The 22,683-nt window shown below is 43.2% G+C and overlaps 1 protein-coding gene across 2 annotated transcripts; it reads left to right on the top strand.

Moving 5' to 3' along the window:
• The first annotated feature begins 56 nt into the window (after positions 1-56).
• LOC139364859 (transcription factor 20-like) lies at positions 57-18,024 on the top strand. Of its 2 annotated transcripts, none has more exons than XM_071102011.1 (6): positions 57-568; positions 3,832-12,330; positions 12,514-12,607; positions 12,793-12,842; positions 13,264-13,364; positions 16,579-18,024. In XM_071102011.1, exons 2-5 carry the CDS (start codon positions 4,960-4,962, stop codon positions 13,321-13,323), a joined length of 7,575 nt encoding a protein of 2,524 aa, XP_070958112.1. In that variant the 5' UTR covers positions 57-568; positions 3,832-4,959; the 3' UTR covers positions 13,324-13,364; positions 16,579-18,024. The 2 variants fall into 2 exon arrangements, with proteins under 2 accessions (XP_070958112.1, XP_070958111.1); XM_071102010.1 differs by having other exon boundaries at positions 78-568; positions 12,793-12,856; positions 16,579-16,734.
• The last annotated feature ends 4,659 nt before the right edge of the window (positions 18,025-22,683 follow it).

Genomic DNA, 22,683 nt, shown 5'->3' on the forward strand with positions numbered 1-22,683 from the left:
AGAAGAGAGGAGGGAGGGGGTGCAGGAATATGAGTGTATATGCATTTTCAAGGCGGTCTTTCAGTAGCAAAAAAAAAACAGTAACAGGAAAACGAATAGGTCTACGGATAGATGCATGCTTTTATACGATGTACGTATCATGGAAATAGGCACTTGAGATGTATAATTATTAGTTGTACAGTTAGTACGGTGACACTGGCAATGCGTTTAATTTGAGCTCGAGCTAGGTAGGTGGCTTCACCTAAACAGTGTGTGAAAGAGGGAAAGGAGAGGGAACAAGAGGGGAGGGGGTGTATGGACCTCACTGGTTACGGGACCTACAGGCACCCCGATTGTGCTCTCATAATTTGTGGAGGTGAGGACAAAAGAAAGGGAAAATTGGAGGAAAGGCCCGGGATTTGATTGTGACGGGGCCCCCGACTCACCGCCGCTGGTCGGGGTTGTCAAGACGACAGAGGTTGAGGGAAAAGCGGCGGAGCAGTCGACTCAAGACCGGGGTTTCCTGCCAGAGCAGCGGGAGTGTCACAAAACAACATTTTACTCTTCGTGGGGCCTTAAGCGTTCCCAGGTAACGTATGCATTGAAAGAGTGTCTCTGTTTTGTTTTTCTCTGCGTTTAGTAAGAGGAAATTACATGTTGGGGGGAATAGTGTCTTCAGCAGCATCCGCTTTATTCAGCGTTATATATGCTTACCCACCTACCACTGCTGTATTTCTAACATCTGCACCTAATCACCCTCTTTTTGTAAGCTGCTTGCCTCCTCGTCCTATTATGATTATTGGACAGACCAGGTAGATAGCATTGCTAGTTAGCTAGCTAATTGTGTTCGTTGTGCACAAATCTATTTTATCAGGATAGCTAACGTAGCTAAATTGCAGCAAAATAACTCAAACACAATTTGCAATGACGCAAATGGGGTTCTATAGCCTAGCTAGTCCAGCAGCACCCACTAATTGTGATGCATGAAGCTAACGTTAAACGTGCTTGCTAGCTAGCTAATATTAGCTACAACTAACGTCAACATGAAACTACTATCTAGATTCTAGTAGCTGCTCGCGCATAGTTTGGTCTGTAGCTAACGAAATAAAATGCAGTGTGTGCTCAAATGGCTAGCTGATATTAAACATTTAGCGTCCTATTCAATGTTATTCACTATCCACAGTTTTGCTAGCTTCATCATAATATCTAGCTATGTGCCATGGATGGCATTGGTTTAGTAGAGGACGTGGTTCATCAACCTACTTGTCCTGGCCTATAACTCTACAGACAACTTGTTTACAGTGCGTGAGGCCAGTGGTTACGTTTAACACCTGGTGTGACAGCACTGTGGTGTCAATAAAAGCGTCATTTGTCTCTAATCGAATTGGCTGTTGTTTCTTCATAAACTGTCATGTTGTAGCTAGCATTCAATTAATGACAACATTTTATACCATAATTAATTTATTATCACGTCCCCACCATCAACGTTTTAATTACAGTCAGTAAAACGGAGTAATATTGGTCCAAACGTATTCAACCCCAAACCTATTAGGCTACTGGATGTAGTAGTAAACTGACATGGATAACGAAACTGACAAAATGTGTAACGATATCATTTAACTGTCAGGATTGAAACCTGACAATTATCATTCAAGTAAAATATTATTGGTCATATTAACATATTTGCAGGTGCAGAGAAATCCAGCCTAGCAGTAAAAAAAAAATCTATACAAATGCACACAAAATCCAGAAAAACACAAATAAAGAAATTCAGAAATATCAGAAGGAGCAATGTCAGAGAATGGAATATAAATGCATATACAGTACCAGTCAAAAGTTTGGACACCTACTCATTCAATGGTTTTTCTTTATTTTTTACTATTTTCTACATTGTAGAATAATAGTGAGGACATCAAAACTATGAAATAACACATGGAATCATGTAGTAACCAAGAAAGTGTTCAACAAATCAAAATATATTTTAGATTCTTCAAAGTAGCCAACCTTTGCCTTGATGACAGCTTTGCATACTCTTGGCATTCTCTTAACCAGCTTCACCTGGAATGCTTTCCCAACTGTGTTGTAGGAGTTCCCACATATGCTGAGCACTTGTTGGCTGCTTTTCCTTCACTTTGGGGTCCAACTTATCCCAAACCATCTCAATTGGGTTGAGGTTGAGTGATTGTGGAGGCCAGGTCATCTGATGCGGCACTCCATCACTCTCCTTCTTGGTCAAATAGCCCTTACACAGTCTGGAGGTGTGTTGGGTCATTGTCCTGTTGGAAAACAAATTATAGTTCCACTAAGCACAAGCTAGATGGGATGGTTACTTGAACTCTGTGAAGCATTTATTTGGGCTGCAATTTCTGAGGCTGGTAACTCAAATGAACTAGTCCTCTGCAGCAGAGGGGTCTTGCTTCCGGTCCTCATGAGAGCCAGTTTCATCATAGCGCTAGATTGTTTTTGCGACTGCACTTGAAGAAACTTTAAAAGTTCTTGAAATGTTACGTATTGACTGACCTTCATGTCTTAAAGTAATGATGGATTGTCGTTTCTCTTTGCTTATTTGAGCTGTTCTTGCCATAATATGGACTTTTACCAAATAGGGCTGTTTTCTGTATACAACCCCTACCTTGTCACAACACAATTGATTGGCTAAAACGCATTAAGAAGGAAAGAAATTCCATAATTGTACTTTTAACAAGGCACACCTGTTAATTGAAATGCCTTCCAGGTGACTACCTCATGTAGCTGGTTGAGAGAATACCAAGTGTGTGCAAGGCTGTCATCAAGGCAAAGGGTGGCTACTTTAAAGAATCTCATAAAATATTTGGACTTGCTTAACACTTTTTTGGTTACTACATGATTCCATATGTGTTATTTCATAGTTTTGATGTCTTCAATGTTATTCTACAATGTAGAAAATAGAAAAAATAAAGGAAAACCCTTTAATGAGTAGGTATGTCCAAACCTTTGACTTGTACTGTACATAAACTCAGCAAAAAAAGAAACGTCCTCTCACTGTCAAATGCGTTTAATTTCAGCAAACTTAACTATTTGTATGAACATAACAAGATTCAACAACTGAGACACAAGCTGAATAAGTTCAACAGACATGTGACTTACAGAAATTGAATAATGTGTCCCTGAACAAAGGGGTCTTCTAACCAGAGTTCCTCTGCCCAGTGTCTGTGCTATTTTGCCCATCTTAATCTTTTCTTTTTATTGGCCAGTCTGAGATACGGCTTTTTCTTTACAACTCTGCCTAGAAGGCCAGCATCCCGGAGTCGCCTCTTCACTATTGAGATTTGTGTTTTGCGGGTACTATTTAATGAAGCTGCCAGTTGAGGACTTGTGAGACGTCTGTTTCTCAAACTAGACACTAATGTACTTGTCCTTGCATAATACTTATTTTCCACCATCATTTGCAAATAAATTCATAAAAAATCCTGCAATGTGATTTTCTGGATGTTTTTTTTCTCATTTTGTCTGTCATAGTTGAAGTGTACCTATGATGAAAATTACAGGCCTCTCATCTTTTTAAGTGGGAGAACTTGCACAATTGGTGGCTGACTAAATACTTTTTTTCCCCACTGTACGTGACTATTTGTACAGTAAGACCTACAGTTAGTACAATACTAAAATAGACCATGTGGTATATGTTAAGGAACACAGTGAGAAAGAGTAAGGGGTTATGCAATGGTTAACAACAAACCCACTGTACTTACTTTGTCAGCAAAAACCCACACAGAATCTTTGGATGTAATATCCTATGTACAGTATAGGCTATGTGGTCGTTGTGGCACACACAGTTATTTTTGTTTCTTTTTCTGTTCTTTCTGATTTACACAGAGCTCCAGTAAACAACTGAAGAGAGATGGACTCACATGGATGGAAATACTGGAGAGAATCTGCAAAAGAAAAACAAGAAGAAGCTGATTAAATGGAAACCTTACTTTTGGACATTGGTGTGGGAGACGGTCAATTTGAATAATGATTGAAAGAAAAATAAAATAAGGTAAGGTAAGACAGAAACATGTTGGAGATATAGAAGAGCACCAAGATAAACACTGGTGAAGAAGAACTAAAGTTGGGGGAAACTGGAGACCAAAGACTTTTCTACAATCCAACTACATACGTCAACAAATCTAAGGGAATGACAAAAAAAATGAGAATTTCAAAAAGTATTAATCTCAACAAGAACACACAAATGTCAGTGGATTTTTTTCCCCCCTTTTAGTTTGAGACATTTATTGGATGAAAGTACAGGCGAGCATTTCTAAAGATGTTTCTACACAGGTACTAGTCAAATACATGCAAACCTACACAAGGGAAGAATTATTGTTTCACATAGGCTACTCCTGCCAGAACTGAATTACTTCTGCAATGGCAGTCCAGCAGTCTAAAAGGCAGTGACTCAGTTACTCTTGAAAAGTTTTTGCACATGGGACACCATTGAATCCCACTGCAATTTTATCTTAACTCTGTTTGCCTGTGCTCTTATACAGTGGAAAGTGCCATTGCCTATTATTTCAAGTGCTGTTGTCTCTCTTGCACTTGATATATTCACATTTAGTGCCAAACTGCAACATCTGTATCATATCCTTTTAACTTTGAAATCGCTACTACATTTAGTACAGAAAAACGGATCTTTAGTTGGAGAGTTGAGTTCAAATTACAACTATTACACCTATAATGGAGTTACTTTACATTATCAGCAGATTTCAGAAGTTCTTTAGTTGAATCTAATTGAAAATTACTGGTCATTTTCTGCTCAAGCCTCAGTATTTGCTTCATCTTCGATTGCTGCTACAAGTGTGATAAAACATTTGTGATAAAGTCACTTGCTTCAACTCTGCTGGACTTTGTTGGACTCACCACCATCCTTTAACTGCAAGCCTACGAAGTCAACTGACACAGTAACTGCCATTACAGAACAAAAAACATTCCCTCAAACAATTTGTAAAAATTCATCAAAACATGCAGAATTTCCCCAACAGTCCAGCACCTCCAGCTCTTCCTCCTGGATTTACTAGTAGGGGTGGAGGTGGCCCCTCTTACCAACCACCATCAACAGATCCCCAGATATCCCCAAGGATGACAGACGACTACACTGGGATGCAACAGCAAACCCCTCCAAACCCTCAAAGTCACAGTCGACACCTACTCCATCGAGGGCACCACCACCCTAGTCAGGCTGGCCATATGCTTGCTTATGATGCAAGAAACAGAGCTGGGGAATCATCACACGGTAATATTCACAGTGGCAGTAGTAGCAACCCTTACCAAAAGGAAACAATGGATTATTATTTTGCAATGGGTGGAAAGGACAGACATAGAAGAGGAGGTATGGCATATGGGGCAGGTTTTGGGTACTCAAATATGGATGGACATATACCTCAGCAGTACAGACAAGCTGGAACGAGCTCCTCCGGGATGATGTCTCCCTATCCTTTGGACTATGGTTCGACGGCCGGCCCAGGTGGTAGCAGCAGTGGTGCTGGAGCATTTTCCCCCTCCCATCAGTACAAAATGGGTCAGAACCCTGCAATGCAGCCAGCATCAGGGCCTCAGATGCAGCACCGCCAACATGGACAGAATTACCCCGCCCATCAAGCTCTGCAACATGGACAGCAGCATAGGACTTATCCCATCTCTGGACACAGAATGCCTCCACAGTTCTCACACTACTCCCCACAGGGTAGTGCATCCACAGGGTCATCAGGAATGTACAGCTCCCCACCACAGAGATATCATGATGGGGCCAGCAGTGGTGGTGGATTTGAACCTAAAGTCAACAACTCTCCAAATATGAACTCTAATTCAAACTCAATTTCAAGTTCAGCTACAACAAACAATGTTGGATCACTGGAGAATGTTACACAGAGTTACCACTCTTCAAGTTACCCCTCATACTCCCCACAAACTCATCCACTCCACAAACAAGCCACCCTCCAGGACCGCAATTCTCAGCACAATTTAGGAGTAGGTTACGACAACTCTCTCAAAATGCAGCATCATGCCCCTCCACCAGGTTCTGTATACTCTAAACATCACCAATCCACCAATCCCGGAATGCCTCAACAACCGTGTCAAGAAATCTCCAAATCGCCAATGCACTCTCAACCCCAACAGGGCCAGATTAACCAAAACTTCAGCCCTATATCTAACCCCTCTCCAGCTGCTTCTGCAGTGCAGTCTCCCAGTTGTAGCTCCTCACCTTCCCCGTTGATGGGTGTCTCAGAAGGTCATGGAAACCCTTTATGTCCCCCACATGTTCCATCACATCCTCCTCCCCCAAATCCTCGTAGTTGCCGTGGTCGGTTATTGCAGACTTTGCCTCAGTTGAGTCCCACACCCAACTCCAACAGCAGCATCAGTAGTTGTGGCAGTAACAAAGCTACTGGTCTGAATACAAGCGCTGGAGGTGGTCACTTAGTCTCAAACCGAAGCAGAATGGCTGCAGGTACAGGAAAAGGATCACATGAAGAAGGGTCATCCTCGTCTGTCTATTCATCTTCTCCTCTTGACAAACTCATGCAAGATCCTGGCTTGAACAGTCTAAATGCGTTGACATCACAGGTAGCGAATTTACCCAATACAGTGCAACATATGCTTCTCACTGACACATTAATGTCACATAGAAGGGGGAAAGATGGACAAAGTCAAATGCTGCAGGCATTACAAGCCATTCCCTCTACTCAACCAAGGAGTCGAAGTGTCAGTGCTGCCTCAAGCAGAGGGATAGGTGGTGGTGAAGGTGCTAGCTCGGAGGCTGGAGGTGATGAAGATTCCTTATTGGTGTCCGAAAGAGTATCATCAAGGGCCAAAGAGGAACGAGATGAGCAGATTTCTGAGGGGGGGAAATCTAGAATGCGGCAGATGAGTGGCACAAGCAGTGGATCAGAACCAACTGGCTACTATCCTCCTCCATCTCAGAGTCAAATGTCCATGGGTTCTAGTAAAAACCAATCCCATACTGGAAAGAGTGATCAGGTTTCACAAGGGAAGAGGATGTTCACGGAATCTTCTACAAAACAATCTCTGAATCCATCAGATGTTTCTGAAAGAAAGACAACTGAAACCCGGACACCTTCATTGTCATCTCCCTCCTCTGCTCCTCAATCTGCTGAGCCTGGTCCAAGCGTACATTCTCGCCCTCCTGTTTCCTCTACTCCATCATGCCCCATTCCCTCTCCTGCTCCTCAGTTCCACGCTAACTGTGTTTCTGAGCCTGGTGCCACTGATGTGAATACTAAAAATGGGCTTAGGAAAACAAGGGAAATTAAATATGAAGGAATTAAAGATGAAAGTGGAGGGATGATTGAAAAAGGCACCCATGGTGCAGACCCGAGAGAGCAGACCCGAGAGGGACACATGCGACAAGATAGGCAGAACAAAGAAAATAAATTGGATCGATCTTCCTTCCGTAACAAAAAGGGGGATGAGAAGGACGGAAAACGATGTAAGACACGAGATTTGGACAACTCCAATCAATATCAAAATATTGAGGAACAGCCCAATGCTGGTGGAGTGGGTGTTATTGTGTCAACTCGTTGTGAGGTAAATCATCCAGAAAAAGCTACATGTGCACAAGACAACTGCATAGAGGAGAAACATTCAGACAGCTTCTTTAGAGAGTCTAGTCGTCATAACGGGGAGGAAGGAATGGATTTGAGTGTATATTCCTCTCATCATGAAGTTCCCCAGAAATCTAACTTCGGACGGTCTGTCCCTCAAAATCATCCCCCCTCAGGTCCTCAAAAATATGGTTACCAAGAGTCACCACATGGTGCTGCCATGGGTTTGAAGAACCGAGGGAGACCTAGTCCAGGGAGTGTAACAGGATCAAATTCAAGGTATCAAGGCTTCCATCAGCCAAAGCCCAGTTATGCCCCTGAACACACCAAGGATGTCGCGGGGACTACAGTTGAGGGATCAGTGAGGAGAAGAGAAGGATCAGGAGCAAGAGGACATGATGATAATTCTCAACTGCAGCATCAATTTCCAAGCCTCTTGCAGGAGGTTCTACAGGGTTATCACTTAGACCGGCGCTATGGGCGATCTGAACAGGCACTAACTGCCCATCTCCAGGCTCAAAATATGACTCGGCAACAGTACCAAACCAGGCATCCTTATGGCATGGCTGAAAGTATGAGAACCCAAACTGGAGTTGGAGAGGTCACTTCCCACCCCTCCCGAATGACCAGCCCTGGAAAGCCTCTTCAACTAAATCACCGCCAGGGGCCTGGATCTGATTTTGTACCAGAATCAACTCAATCCTCCTTGAAGTCTGAAGGAGTAGATACTAAGGGATCTCACAGTGCTTCTTCAGAGAAAAATAAAATGGCAACACCGCAGCGTCACCCAACCCATATGCCACAGTCTACAGAGTTTTTGTCTGGACCTCCACCAAAACACATCAATTTAGCCGACTACTCGTTACCTCACAGGAAACCCCCTTCAGGTCTGCCCAGCTCATCATCAGCTGTACAGGAACTCCTATTGCAGAAAACAGAGCCGCTAGCGGGCAGTGTTGGAACCATAGGTCAAATTGAGTCTCAAATGTTGACGTCCTCCCTTTTACCTCCATCTAAAGAGCGCCGCTCTGTCATATGTGATGTTTGTCCCAATCGCCGCAGTACACCAGAAAGGGATGGGGAACGTGAAAGAGAGCGGGAAAAAAGTCCAATTGGTGCCTCTGTGATCCAACTGCCATCAACAAATGATCTAGGGAACAGTAAGGAGATGGGAGATAAAAAAGAGGTTGGAGTGAAGGTAGCATCAAAGGAGACTGCAGAGGCTGTCCATCATAGTGGTCTTACAACCAAGGAAACTGATGTTGAGCATCATAAAAAGGCTTTACACCCATCTGTGGTTATGAATGCAGAGCCTCTTAGAAGAGGTAAGATTGATTTGACCACCACCATGCCCTCTCAACATCTGCAGCAAACCTCTCACTATCCCTCTACCACCAACCCTCTGTCTCCACCATCAAGACATCAGTCATACCCGCATGGTGTAGATTTATCTGCAGGGCATGCCAGTGGCTTTCCTGGTTCCAGGTTTGGTGATGCAAGAGAGGGCAATATGATGCCACGTAACCCCCATTTTCACAATCCCTACCACTCACCCCAAGTTCATTTACAAAACCCACAATCCGCAAACAAATTACAAATGTATACTCACCTCCATGCTCATGACTTGGATGACAGGCTTGATTGGGCAGCTACCATTAATAGACCCACCAAGGATATGATGCAGTCCAGTACTTCTCCAGGTAGACATAAACTCAGTCATTCAGAGCAGAGACAAAGAATGCAGTCTCCAACTGACATTTTGCACAATCGCCAACCGTTTGCTAAACAGCAAGTTCCTCATCAGAACACTTACTATGACATGAAAATGTGGGAGTCAACACACTCTGGTAGAGAGAGTATGGGGATGTTGGAGGGGGATCCTTACCAGAGAAGTCAACAGCCACCTCCTGCTGCTCCTCTTGGGTCTGTTGCCCCCCAATTGGTCCCAACAGCTCCACCAGTCTCTAACATTCTTGAATCACCTGTCTCCCGAGTGGTTACAGAAGAAATCTTTAAATCACTCCATCCAACACCTAATTCCATGAAAACAGTTGGTCCCAGTATTGGTGGGAATGTCAATTCCGTGATGCCACAGAGCCATCGACCAAATAAAACTGGGGGTTCTGGGGACACTAATCCATTAATGTTGAGGAGGAGAGTTCGTTCTTTCATTTCCCCTATCCCAGCCAAGAGGCAGCATCAGGATGTATCACAGCAAAGGAGTGCCCCTAGTTCATATCACTCACCTTTGACATACTCTGAATCCAGCCTCCAAAATGACGATGACTCATCCAGTTCAGATATAACTACACTTGGTTCGCCTAATACTCCTTGTCTCACACCTGGACAAAGCACTTATTCACAATCCTCCTCACCTGTTCAGGGTAAGAAGAGTCTGCCTCCAAGAAAAGGGAGAGGTTTGAAACTGGAGGCTATTGTTCAGAAAATTACACCAAATGTGAAGAAATCTACTAACAGCGGCCATACCGATGTTGACTCAAATGATTTTGCTGGATTTTCTCACACTGAAATGTCACAGTTTACTGACACACAGGACGAAGAGGAATGTTTACCTTATCTCGATGAAAGTCTCTCATTAAGTGACATTATGCCCTACAGAGGGGTTGATGAGACTGGACCGTTACCTCCCACCGCATACCCCTGTGATCCTCACCAGACATCACAAGTTCTTAAACGTGGCACCACAGGAACTGTTACAAGACCTTTGCAGCCAGACTTTGACTTTGGCTTAGGGACTGCAGCATCTAGTACTGGTGATAGAGATAAAGAGATACCTGCTGACTTCACCTTGTTAGGGCCCTTACCCCCACCTCCACCACTACCTTGTCCAGTACAGGGCTCCCCCCCACCTTCTTCATCTGCCTTGTCTGATATTCAACATTTCACTAATACTTACCAGCAACTTGAGACTCGAAGAGGTGAACAATCTGCTGCTAACCTTCTGAGACAAAAACTTGAAGAAACTGGGATTGGATTTGATGATTACAGTAGCAGTGACTATTATGGAACAACCCCACCACACCACAGTCAGGCTCAAGGGCACTTACTAAGACAGCCACATCAAACTTCTCCAAGGTCATCTTTGGCAATGACAGGGTCACCACAAGATTCCAAACAATCAGACAATTCTGTACCCAAAGGCTATTTCCCATCAGGCAAGAAGAAGGGAAGGCCTGTTGGAAGTGTGAATAAGCAAAAACGTCCTCAAGCCACCCAGGCCCAGGCACAGAATGCGAGCCCAAGTGCTCTGTCTGGCCCACCCATTGAATCTCCTGCAACTGTTAGTCCACAGGTAGCCCCAAGCCCTAGCACTACAGCCTCTGCCCCATCAGTCACTCCTCCAACTGATCAGAAAATGACACCTCCTGAGATTCCACCAGTCTTGACCCAAGCAGTAAAAGTGGATGCTGAAAGTGAGGACACTCAGCCAGAGCCGGAGGTGATATCAGTCTGCCAGAAACAAGGGGGGGTGAAAGATGAGAGTGAGGTAGTGGGATCAAGAGGCAGGCAGAGGAGGAGGAGGAGAAGAGGAGTAGCAGCAGTGGCGGCCAAAGATGACCTGGAAGCGGCTACAAGAGCAGGGGAACATTTTGAAAACAGCAGAGTTTTTCCTGATAATAGCAAGTGTGCCTTTGCTCCATACATACATGTGGAGAGGAAAGTAGCTGAGATGGGAGCCGTGTGCACAATTGTGAATGGTGAAGAGGAAAAGATGAAGGGAGAGGGTGGAGCGGTTGGAGGGAAAGCAAGCAGTAGTGGTATTGAAGCTCTTCTGACCTCAGCTCTTTTGTCTCAACTGCCTAGGAGAGACGGAGACATTGAGAGGGTCAAAGAGAAGAGGGAACTGGAGGATGTAGACTCTGCCCTCCAGGCAGGAAAGGTTCTACCTTCATCTGAGTACCTTCTACCAGGCCCTGTGATTACTGAATCCATTCATTCTGGCCGTCTTCTCTGCTGCCTGTGCCAGAAATGGGCCAATTACAAAAACCTTGGGGATCTCTATGGACCTTACTACCCTCCTGAATATGCTACGAGGCTTCCCAAGAATCAACCCCAGATTCGACAGAGTCTTGTAACTACTGGGATGAGTAGAAATGTGCAAAATCTAGACACCATTTCAAATGTGTTGACCACACAGGGCCCTGAACTGCAAGATGTGCCAATTATCAAGTCCTCAACTTATAGTGATTGCATGTTCAGTCAAGAGACAAGTACAACTTCCCCTGCCACTGCTGTTGGCACTGCCTCTCCAGCAGGTGGAGGGGAGATGCTTTATCTGGCCAGCAAACTTGCTAAAAGCACTACCAACAAGACAACAGTTCTTAATTGGGACATGCCTCCAGAGTTAAAGCCAGTTACTGAGCTAAGGAAACAACCTGAACTTCAGAATGAGCCCACTTACAGTCAGCAAAACCAACCATGCCAGCAACAGCAGACAGAAGACACTCAACAAAGGCCACAACACAGAAAGCTGACGTCGCACCCGAGATTTAAAAGGAGACAGAAATCCAGTGAGAATTCCCCAAGAATGGTGCCATCCAACAGCAAAGCCTCATTGCCATTCCAGCCTCCTCCCCCAACCTTAGACTCCCTTGGGCCTTTGGCACAGCTGGCCCAACTTCCTCAGATGCCTATGGACCCAGAGGAGCTGTGGGTGCATGAGGCATGCATGGTCTGGACCAGTGGGGTTTACCTGGTCAATGGGAGACTGTATGGCCTACAGGAGGCACTAGATGGTGCCAGAGACACAGTGAGTAATCTTTTTGTTGTTGACGTCTATACAGTTTACAATGTAATGATATTAGTTACTATATATAGATATTATTTTCAGCTCAATATACCTAAAGCAGTTCTCAGACGTCCACAGTTATACGTTTAATTGTTTTTTTCACTGTCTTCTGTTATTCTCTATGTTATGCCTGTCTGTCTTCAGGTCTGCTCATATTGTGAAATGGTTGGCTCAACCCTCGGCTGTTACAGCAAAGGCTGCACACTGAGATATCACTACCCGTGTGCCATGGATGCAGGTAAGAGCAGCAAAACATTTCCTTAATACCGAATGTTAAATCTCATTACTCATATGCTGTGCCCTAAACCTTACCTCCCGCTGTCTACAGTAACTATAACAATAGTACCCAATTATTTTGAGTGTTATAATTTTCTGAGTTGATGGTTATGTCATTTGTATCACTTTTCCTTCACCTCTCCTCAGACTGCTCTCTGAATGAAGATAACTTTTCACTACGATGTCCGAAGCACAAGGTAAAAAATGAGAGGTTGGTTATTATATAATTCTTAAGGAAACCAAATATTTGTGACTCTTCATTGTGTTAATATATTTTAAAGTCCTTTATCTCATGTGCCACTATAGTTATTAAGAAACTCAATTATGCCACTATAGTTATTAAGAAACTCAATTCTGCCACTATAGTTATTAAGAAACTAAATTCTGCCACTATAGTTATTAAGAAACTCAATTATGCCACTATAGTTATTAAGAAACTCAATTCTGCCACTATAGTTATTAAGAAACTAAATTCTGCCACTATAGTTATTAAGAAACTAAATTATGCCACTATAGTTATTAAGAAACTCAATTCTGCAACTATAGTTAAGAAACAAATTACCACTTGAATTACCTTCTCTCCTTTGCACCTCCCCCACCCCCTCTTATATTCTGCAGTTTCCCCAGAGCAGCCAGCCAGCTAAATCTGTGTACCTTGAGCAGTCTGAGAGAGGCTGAGAGAGACACTGAGGAGGAGGAGACACAGGAGTATAGGATCGGTAAGTTTTTAAAAGGCAGTGGTGTGCCCGTGCGAGAGGGCACCGAAATGAATGTTACAACGCTCTAAAGGATTTGAAAAGATGAATATTTGTTTGGTGTGAGACTGAGAACCCTGTTCTATTTGTTTGGTATGAGACTGAGAACCCTGTTCTATTTGTTTGGTATGAGACTGAGAACCCTGTTCTATTTGTTTGGTATGAGACTGAGCACCCTGTTCTATTTGTTTGGTATGAGACTGAGCACCCTGTTCTATTTGTTTGGTGTGAGACTGAGCACCCTGTTCTATTTGTTTGGTATGAGACTGAGAACCCTGTTCTATTTGTTTGGTATGAGACTGAGCACCCTGTTCTATTTGTTTGGTGTGAGACTGAGCACCCTGTTCTATTTGTTTGGTATGAGACTGAGCACCCTGTTCTATTTGTTTGGTGTGAGACTGAGCACCCTGTTCTATTTGTTTGGTGTGAGACTGAGCACCCTGTTCTATTTGTTTGGTATGAGACTGAGCACCCTGTTCTATTTGTTTGGTATGAGACTGAGCACCCTGTTCTATTTGTTTGGTATGAGACTGAGCACCCTGTTCTATTTGTTTGGTATGAGACTGAGCACCCTGTTCTATTTGTTTGGTATGAGACTGAGCACCCTGTTCTATTTGTTTGGTATGAGACTGAGCACCCTGTTCTATTTATTTGGTATGAGACTGAGCACCCTGTTCTATTTGTTTGGTATGAGACTGAGCACCCTGTTCTATTTGTTTGGTATGAGACTGAGCACCCTGTTCTATGTGTTTGAGCACCCTGTTCTATGTGTTTGGTGTGAGACTGAGCACCCTGTTCTATTTGTTTGGTATGAGACTGAGCACCCTGTTCTATTTGTTTGGTATGAGACTGAGCACCCTGTTCTATTTGTTTGGTATGAGACTGAGCACCCTGTTCTATTTGTTTGGTATGAGACTGAGCACCCTGTTCTATTTATTTGGTATGAGACTGAGCACCCTGTTCTATTTGTTTGGTATGAGACTGAGCACCCTGTTCTATTTGTTTGGTATGAGACTGAGCACCCTGTTCTATGTGTTTGGTGTGAGACTGAGCACCCTGTTCTATTTGTTTGGTATGAGACTGAGCACCCTGTTCTATTTGTTTGGTGTGAGACTGAGCACCCTGTTCTATTTGTTTGGTGTGAGACTGAGCACCCTGTTCTATTTGTTTGGTATGAGACTGAGCACCCTGTTCTATTTGTTTGGTATGAGACTGAGCACCCTGTTCTATTTGTTTGGTATGAGACTGAGCACCCTGTTCTATTTGTTTGGTATGAGACTGAGCACCCTGTTCTATGTGTTTGGTGTGAGACTGAGCACCCTGTTCTATTTGTTTGGTATGAGACTGAGCACCCTGTTCTATTTGTTTGGTATGAGACTGAGCACCCTGTTCTATTTATTTGGTATGAGACTGAGCACCCTGTTCTATTTGTTTGGTATGAGACTGAGCACCCTGTTCTATTTGTTTGGTATGAGACTGAGCACCCTGTTCTATTTGTTTGGTATGAGACTTAGCACCCTGTTCTATTTGTTTGGTATGAGACTTAGCACCCTGTTCTATTTGTTTGGTATGAGACTGAGCACCCTGTTCTATTTGTTTGGTGTGAGACTGAGCATCCTGTTCTATTTGTTTGGTATGAGACTGAGCACCCTGTTCTATTTGTTTGGTATGAGACTGAGCACCCTGTTCTATTTGTTTGGTATGAGACTGAGCACCCTGTTCTATTTGTTTGGTATGAGACTGAGCACCCTGTTCTATTTGTTTGGTATGAGACTGAGCACCCTGTTCTATTTGTTTGGTGTGAGACTGAGCATCCTGTTCTATTTGTTTGGTATGAGACTGAGCACCCTGTTCTATTTGTTTGGTATGAGACTGAGCACCCTGTTCTATTTGTTTGGTATGAGACTGAGCACCCTGTTCTATTTGTTTGGTATGAGACTGAGCACCCTGTTCTATTTGTTTGGTATGAGACTGAGCACCCTGTTCTATTTGTTTGGTATGAGACTGAGCACCCTGTTCTATTTGTTTGGTGTGAGACTGAGCACCCTGTTCTATTTGTTTGGTGTGAGACTGAGCACCCTGTTCTATTTGTTTGGTGTGAGACTGAGCACCCTGTTCTATTTGTTTGGTATGAGACTGAGCACCCTGTTCTATTTGTTTGGTATGAGACTGAGCACCCTGTTCTATTTGTTTGGTATGAGACTGAGCACCCTGTTCTATTTGTTTGGTATGAGACTGAGCACCCTGTTCTATTTGTTTGGTATGAGACTGAGCACCCTGTTCTATTTGTTTGGTATGAGACTGAGCACCCTGTTCTATTTGTTTGGTATGAGACTGAGAACCCTGTTCTATCTGTTTGGTATGAGACTGAGCATCCTGTTCTATTTGTTTGGTATGAGACTGAGCACCCTGTTCTATTTGTTTGGTATGAGACTGAGCACCCTGTTCTATTTGTTTGGTATGAGACTGAGCACCCTGTTCTATTTGTTTGGTATGAGACTGAGCACCCTGTTCTATTTGTTTGGTATGAGACTGAGCACCCTGTTCTATTTGTTTGGTATGAGACTGAGAACCCTGTTCTATCTGTTTGGTATGAGACTGAGCATCCTGTTCTATTTGTTTGGTATGAGACTGAGCACCCTGTTCTATTTGTTTGGTATGAGACTGAGCACCCTGTTCTATTTGTTTGGTGTGAGTCTGAGCACCCTGTTCTATTTGTTTGGTATGAGACTGAGCACCCTGTTCTATTTGTTTGGTATGAGACTGAGCACCCTGTTCTATTTGTTTGGTGTGAGACTGAGCACCCTGTTCTATTTGTTTGGTGTGAGACTGAGCACCCTGTTCTATTTGTTTGGTGTGAGACTGAGCACCCTGTTCTATTTGTTTGGTATGAGACTGAGCACCCTGTTCTATTTGTTTGTGTTCATATCCCCCCAAATTATCCTCAAATTAGCAAATTGTTAAACCAAAAAAAGTGTCTGTCAAAAATGAAGCTCAATATTTATTAGCCCAGGGCTGCTTATTATTTTTGTTTATATCATAAGCTTCAAGGTAACACAACATTTTTTTAAAAGTATTCTGCTCATCATATATTTGGAGACGCCCACTGTTTCCACCACACACAGGGTTGTGTAATCCCTGGTGTCAATACACACTTGCTTTTTGTATCCTTTCCTAGGTATGCTTGGACGATGAGGATTGTCAGTGAAGCAAACAGCCCTAAACAGGATGGGACGTGCATCTTTTGACGGGTGGACTATGATGACGGAGAAAAAAGAGGATTATAACATTTCTGAACAGGAATGAAGTTTAAAACATTTAAGAAAAAGAAAAACTCCTTACTTTAAAAATAAAACCAGATCAAAGCAACGCTGAGGAAGACTTAAAAAGGAAGACCAAGGTGGGACAGAACGAGACACTGTAACGGAACAGAAAGGAACCTCCTCTTAAAAGAAACAAACAGCCTCTCTAGGCAAACTTTGCATTTCTGGAAATACTCTCACTCTTCTTTCCATCATGGCTCTAGTCATTTTATCTATCATGTTTTTTTTTGTCCAAATGTTATGAATCAGAGTATTGAGGACAACCCACCCAGAGAACTGTAAGAGAGCGTTGGGTTGAAAAGTTGACATTATAGTTGGAAGGGAAGGAGAGGCAATGTATCTACTTCATGTAGTATTTTATCATAATCTTCATAATCATTATTTTAGTTATCACTATTATTTTGTATCTGCATCAGTATTTACTGAAATAGATTTATCGCCATTTATATTTTGTTAACATTTATCAAACATGGGATATTTTATCATTCCTGGAGAGGGAGGTGCCAGAATGACATCATTTGGAATGTCAAGGCCGAGTTGCCACAAAGACATTATTGCCTTGGAGAATGGACATTTGTTGCCTTTCAAAGTGCGTATGTATAAGAATGAATGTGTGTGAAAATGTGGATTTGAGTGTCCATTTTTGGTCCTTTGAAAAGTGTTCTTATTTTTCATCCTTGGGGTTTTTACGGTACAGATAGTAGTCATGAAAATCGAATGGACATGATCTTATTTTTCAAACAAAATATTCATAATGTGCTAAGAGAACAATTGAACCATGACAGAAGGAGACTAATGCATGCCTGCCTGCCATCTTTGACCATGTTGATTGGGAGAAGACGTCACTTGACAGGTAAACCAAGTGTTGACGTTGTGGTGGACCTTGTTCATTATATGGGTGGGGTTTTATGTGAAAAGAAAGTCACATTTGCCTGACAAAATTCTAACGAGCATTACCAAAACCTTTTGGAATCTAGAGGGTTTTTGGAATGACTGGGACTGGGAGTCCCCACCTTTACTGTGGAACGAGGAGTTCACAGGTTCACAGGTTCATTTCTCAATGACACTTAAGATATGGATCAAGAGATGCTAAATGCATTCAAAAGAAGCGTTGCCATAAACTTAACAAGTGAGTCCTACGTGGTGTTGTCTATCATTTTTTATTATTGTACTTGTAAAAAAAATGTGTTGAACTGAAAGAAAACAAGTATGATATTGAAAACATGCTGTATTAGAAACCTGTCGATATGTATATGAACTACTTACTAAATGCTTCAAAGAATGCTATCCTTTTGAATATTTCACATTGTACTGTTGTCCTTTTAAGCCATTCATTTTTTAATTTCAAACTTAATTTGTTTTTATTGGAGAGGAAGATCCTTTCTCAGTTCTCTCAGCCAAATAGTCTCTCCTTTCATCCTGTCACTCCTTTTCTTCTCAGTCCCTTTCTCTCTCTCACACGCACACACTCTTCTCACTCCTGCTGTGTTTTAAATTGTGTACCGCTGACAGTGAGCCTCAGGTTCACTTTATATTCCAAGTGAGGATTAAATCTGGCCCCACATATCAGACCCAAGTGTGAGTGATGCGTTCAGTCACAAATGTCATTCAGAAACCAAATGTCAGAAATGTGCTGAGAACTGTGCCCTACAGCTACATTTTGGTTGAAGCGTGGTCGCCATATTGTCTTGGCAGTAACACCTTTTTGAGTTATGAGTGTCCGTCCCTCTGCATGTCTCCTTGAAGTTCAGTAGGGATGCTGGTCTGTGTTTTGACATCATCATGGTGTTTTGAGTACTGTATGTTTCATCATGGATGTGTGTTGTGTAAATCTGTTTTTTCCTTCATGTCGATGAAGAGCTCCTTGTGGTTGGAGCCAGCTCCCCACTTTCCTGAAAACCCCAAGGGCTCGATTCAATCCGTTGCGCTGAAGATCCGCACTACAGCATGATTGAAATGTAAAGGCAATGTTCCTGTGTTCACGGAGACTGCATTCACAGTGAACACTGCATATGTCAGCTCAAACGGAAATGGCCTTTATAAAGGCTCAATGAAGCCAGAAAATGTACATAAACACAAAAAGCTTATTTCTCTAAAATGTTTGGCACAACATGTTTACGGGGCTCCCGAGTGGTGCAGCAGTCTAAGGCACTGCATCTCAGTGCTAGAGGCGTCACTACAGACCCTGGTTCGATTTCAGGCTGTATCACAAACGGCCGTGATTGGGAGTCCCATAGGGCGGTGCACAATTGTCCCAGCATTGTCTTGGTTAGGGTTTGGCTGGGGTAGGACGGCATTGTAAATAAGAATTTGTTCTTAACTGAATTGCCTAGTTAAATAAAGAGATATATATATATATATATATATTTTAAATACATCCCTGTTAGCATTTCTCCTTTGCCAAGATATTTAACAGCATGATCATTACACAGGTGCACCTTGTGCTGGGGACAAAAGGCCACGCTAAAATGTGCAGTTTTATCATACAACACTTTTTTCCCCCATTTTTTTTCACCTTTATTTAACAAGGTAGGCTAGTTGACAACAAGTTCTCATTTACAACTGCGACCTGGCCAAGATAAAGCATAGCAGTGTGAACAGACAACACAGAGTTACACATGGAGTAAACAATTAACAAGTCAATAACACAGCAGAAAAAAAAGAGGGTATATATACATTGTGTGCAAAAGGCATGAGGAGGTAGGCGAATAATTACAATTTTGCAGATTAACACTGGAGTGATAAATGATCAGATGGTCATGTGCAAGTAGAGATATTGGTGTGCAAAAGAGCAGAAAAGTAAATAAATATAAACAGTATGGGGATGAGGTAGGTAAATTGGGTGGGCTATTTACCGATAGACTATGTACAGCTGCAGCGATCGGTTAGCTGCTCAGATAGCAGATGTTTGAAGTTGGTGAGGGAGATAAAAGTCTCCAACTTCAGCGATTTTTGCAATTCGTTCCAGTCACAGGCAGCAGAGAACTGGAACGAAAGGCGGCCAAATTAGGTGTTGGCTTTAGGGATGATCAGTGAGATACACCTGCTGGAGCGCATGCTACGGGTGGGTGTTGCCATCGTGACCAGTGAACTGAGATAAGGCGGAGCTTTACCTAGCATGGACTTGTCGATGACCTGGAGCCAGTGGGTCTGGCGACGAATATGTAGCGAGGGCCAGCCGGCTAGAGCATACAGGTCGCAGTGGTGGGTGGTATAAGGTGCTTTAGTAACAAAACGGATGGCACTGTGATAAACTGCATCCAGTTTGCTGAGTAGAATATTGAAAGCTATTTTGCAGATGACATAGCCGAAGTCGAGCATCGGTAGGATAGTCAGTTTTACTAGGGTAAGTTTGGCGGCGTGAGTGAAGGAGGCTTTGTTGCGGAATAGAAAGCCGACTCTAGATTTGATTTTAGATTGGAGATGTTTGATATGAGTCTGGAAGGAGAGTTTACAGTCTAGCCAGACACCTAGGTACTTATAGATGTCCACATATTCTAGGTCGGAACCATCCAGGGTGGTGATGCTAGTTGGGCGTGCGGGTGCAGGCAGCGAACGGTTGAAAAGCATGCATTTGGTTTTACTAGCGTTTAAGAGCAGTTGGAGGCCACGGAAGGAGTGTTGTATGGCGTTGAAGCTCGTTTGGAGGTTAGATAGCACAGTGTCCAAGGAAGGGCCGGAAGTATACAGAATGGTGTCGTCTGCGTAGAGGTGGATCAGGGAATCGCCCGCAGCAAGAGCAACATCATTGATATATACAGAGAAAAGATTCGGCCCGAGAATTGAACCCTGTGGCACCCCGATAGAGACTGCCAGAGGACCGGACAACATGCCCTCCAATTTGACACACTGAACTCTGCAAAGTAGTTGGTGAACCAGGCAAGGCAGTCATTAGAAAAACCGAGGCTACTGAGTCTGCCGATAAGAATATGTTGATTGACAGAGTCGAAAGCCTTGGCCAGGTCGATGAAGACGGCTGCACAGTACTGTCTTTTATCGATGGTGGTTATGATATCGTTTAGTACCTTGAGCGTGGCTGAGGTGCACCCGTGACCGGCTCAGAAACCAGATTGCACAGCGGAGAAGGTACGGTGGGATTCGAGGTGGTCAGTGACCTGTTTGTTGACTTGGCTTTTGAAGACCTTAGATAGGCAGGGCAGGCTGGATATAGGTCTGTAACAGTTGTAACATTGCCAGAGATGTCTTCAGGGAGCGTGCAATTGGAATGCTGACTGCAGGAATGTCCACCAGAGCTGTTGCCATATAATTTTGCCTTAATTTCTCTACCATAAGACGCCTCCAATGTCGTTTTAGAGAATTTGGCAGTACGTCCAACCAGCCTCACAACTACAGACCACGTGTAACCACGCCAGCCCAGGACCTCCACATCTGGCTTCACCTATGGGATCGTCTGAGACTAGCCACCCAGACATCTGATGAAAATAATTTATGCACAAATTGTCAGAAACCGTCTCAGGGAAGCTCATCTGCATGCTCGTCGTCCTCACCAGGGTGCAGTTCTGCATCGTAACTGACTTCGTTGGCCATTGGCACGCTGGAAAAGTGTGCTCTTCACAAGTGAATCCCGGTTTAAACTCTACCGGGCAGACAGTGTGTATGGCGTTGTGTGGGCGAGCGGTTTGCTGATGTCAACGTTGTGAACAGAGTGATCCATGGTGGCGGTGGGGTTATGGTATGGGCAGGCATAAGCTATGGACAATGAACACAATTCCATTTTATCGATGGCAATTTGAATGCACAGAGATACCGTGACGAGATCCTGAGGCCCATTGTCGTGCCATTCACCCCCCGCTGTCACCTCATGTTTCAGCATTATAATACACGGCCTCATGTCACAAGGATCTGTACTCAATTCCCGGAGGCTGAAAATTTCCCATTTCTTCGATGACCTACATACTCACCAGACATGTCACTCGTTGAGCAAGTTTGGGATGCTCTGGATCGACGTGTATGACAGCATGTTCCAGTTCCCGCCAATATCCAGCAACTTCACACAGCCATTGAAGAGGAGTGAGACAACATTCCACAGGTCACAATCAACAGCCTGATCAACTCTATTTGAAGGAAATGTGTCGCGTTGCATGAGGCAAATGGTGGTCAAACCAGTTACTGGCTGTTTTTCTGATCCTTGCCCCAGTCATGTGAAAGCCATAGATTAGAATTTATTTAAATTGACTGATTTCTTTATATGAACTGTAACTATGTAAAATCTTTGAAATTGTTGCATGTTGCGTTTACATATTTTTTTCCAGTGTATTTTCAACCAGACTATAAGGAAATAACACAGGTCAAATTTTTTCAGGCTTTTACAGCTGTTGTACAATATGATATAAGACACAGGCAAAACAGAATTTTGACTACGCTGGGCCTTTACATTTCAATTGCGCTACAGCGCAGATCTTCAGCGCTACGGATTGAATTAAGACCTTACAAGAAATAAAATAGTTAAGATGCTATTTATTCAGGATGTTCTGAGGAAAAACAGATGGGAGATTTACCATTCTGGTAAAGTTCTATGGAAAGTCTCTGAGACTAACTACCAGAAGCATGTCTGTGTGGGAATAGAATTTGTCCAGGAGTTTCTTATTTGTGAGATGAAATGTATCATCCGGTGTAATTAATGTTCAAGTGATGTGAAGTCATACATTTTACTTTGAAAGTTGCTGTGGTGCTATTACACTATATCTGGTACACTATATTCAAACTGGTGGTATTAGGAGAGTGTGGCTAGTTCGAGAGAAAGCGGGAAGACAGGAGGGGTAAAAGAGGGGATAAAATGGAGGAAAATGAGAACAGATTGAATGGAGTTGTCCACTGTGGATTTAGAGTTGTATCAATAGATTAAAGAAGAGGGGAGCTTAAGGCTTGGTTGAGCACCCTGACTTACTGACCAAGCGGTATCATGAAGAGTGACAGCCACACACTCCACAGAGGTTACT

Source organism: Oncorhynchus clarkii, chromosome 13 (assembly GCF_045791955.1).
Source record: "Oncorhynchus clarkii lewisi isolate Uvic-CL-2024 chromosome 13, UVic_Ocla_1.0, whole genome shotgun sequence".
NCBI classification, from domain to species: domain Eukaryota; kingdom Metazoa; phylum Chordata; class Actinopteri; order Salmoniformes; family Salmonidae; genus Oncorhynchus; species Oncorhynchus clarkii.

Bases quoted from the DNA above. Each gene is read 5' to 3' on its own strand.
- LOC139364859 (XM_071102010.1), top strand. From the start codon at position 4,960: ATGCAGAATTTCCCCAACAGTCCAGCACCTCCAGCTCTTCCTCCTGGA. The intron at 12,608-12,792 runs GTAAGAGCAGCA...ACCTCTCCTCAG, and splicing joins CCCGTGTGCCATGGATGCAG to ACTGCTCTCTGAATGAAGAT. The intron at 12,857-13,263 runs GTTGGTTATTAT...TATATTCTGCAG, and splicing joins CACAAGGTAAAAAATGAGAG to TTTCCCCAGAGCAGCCAGCC.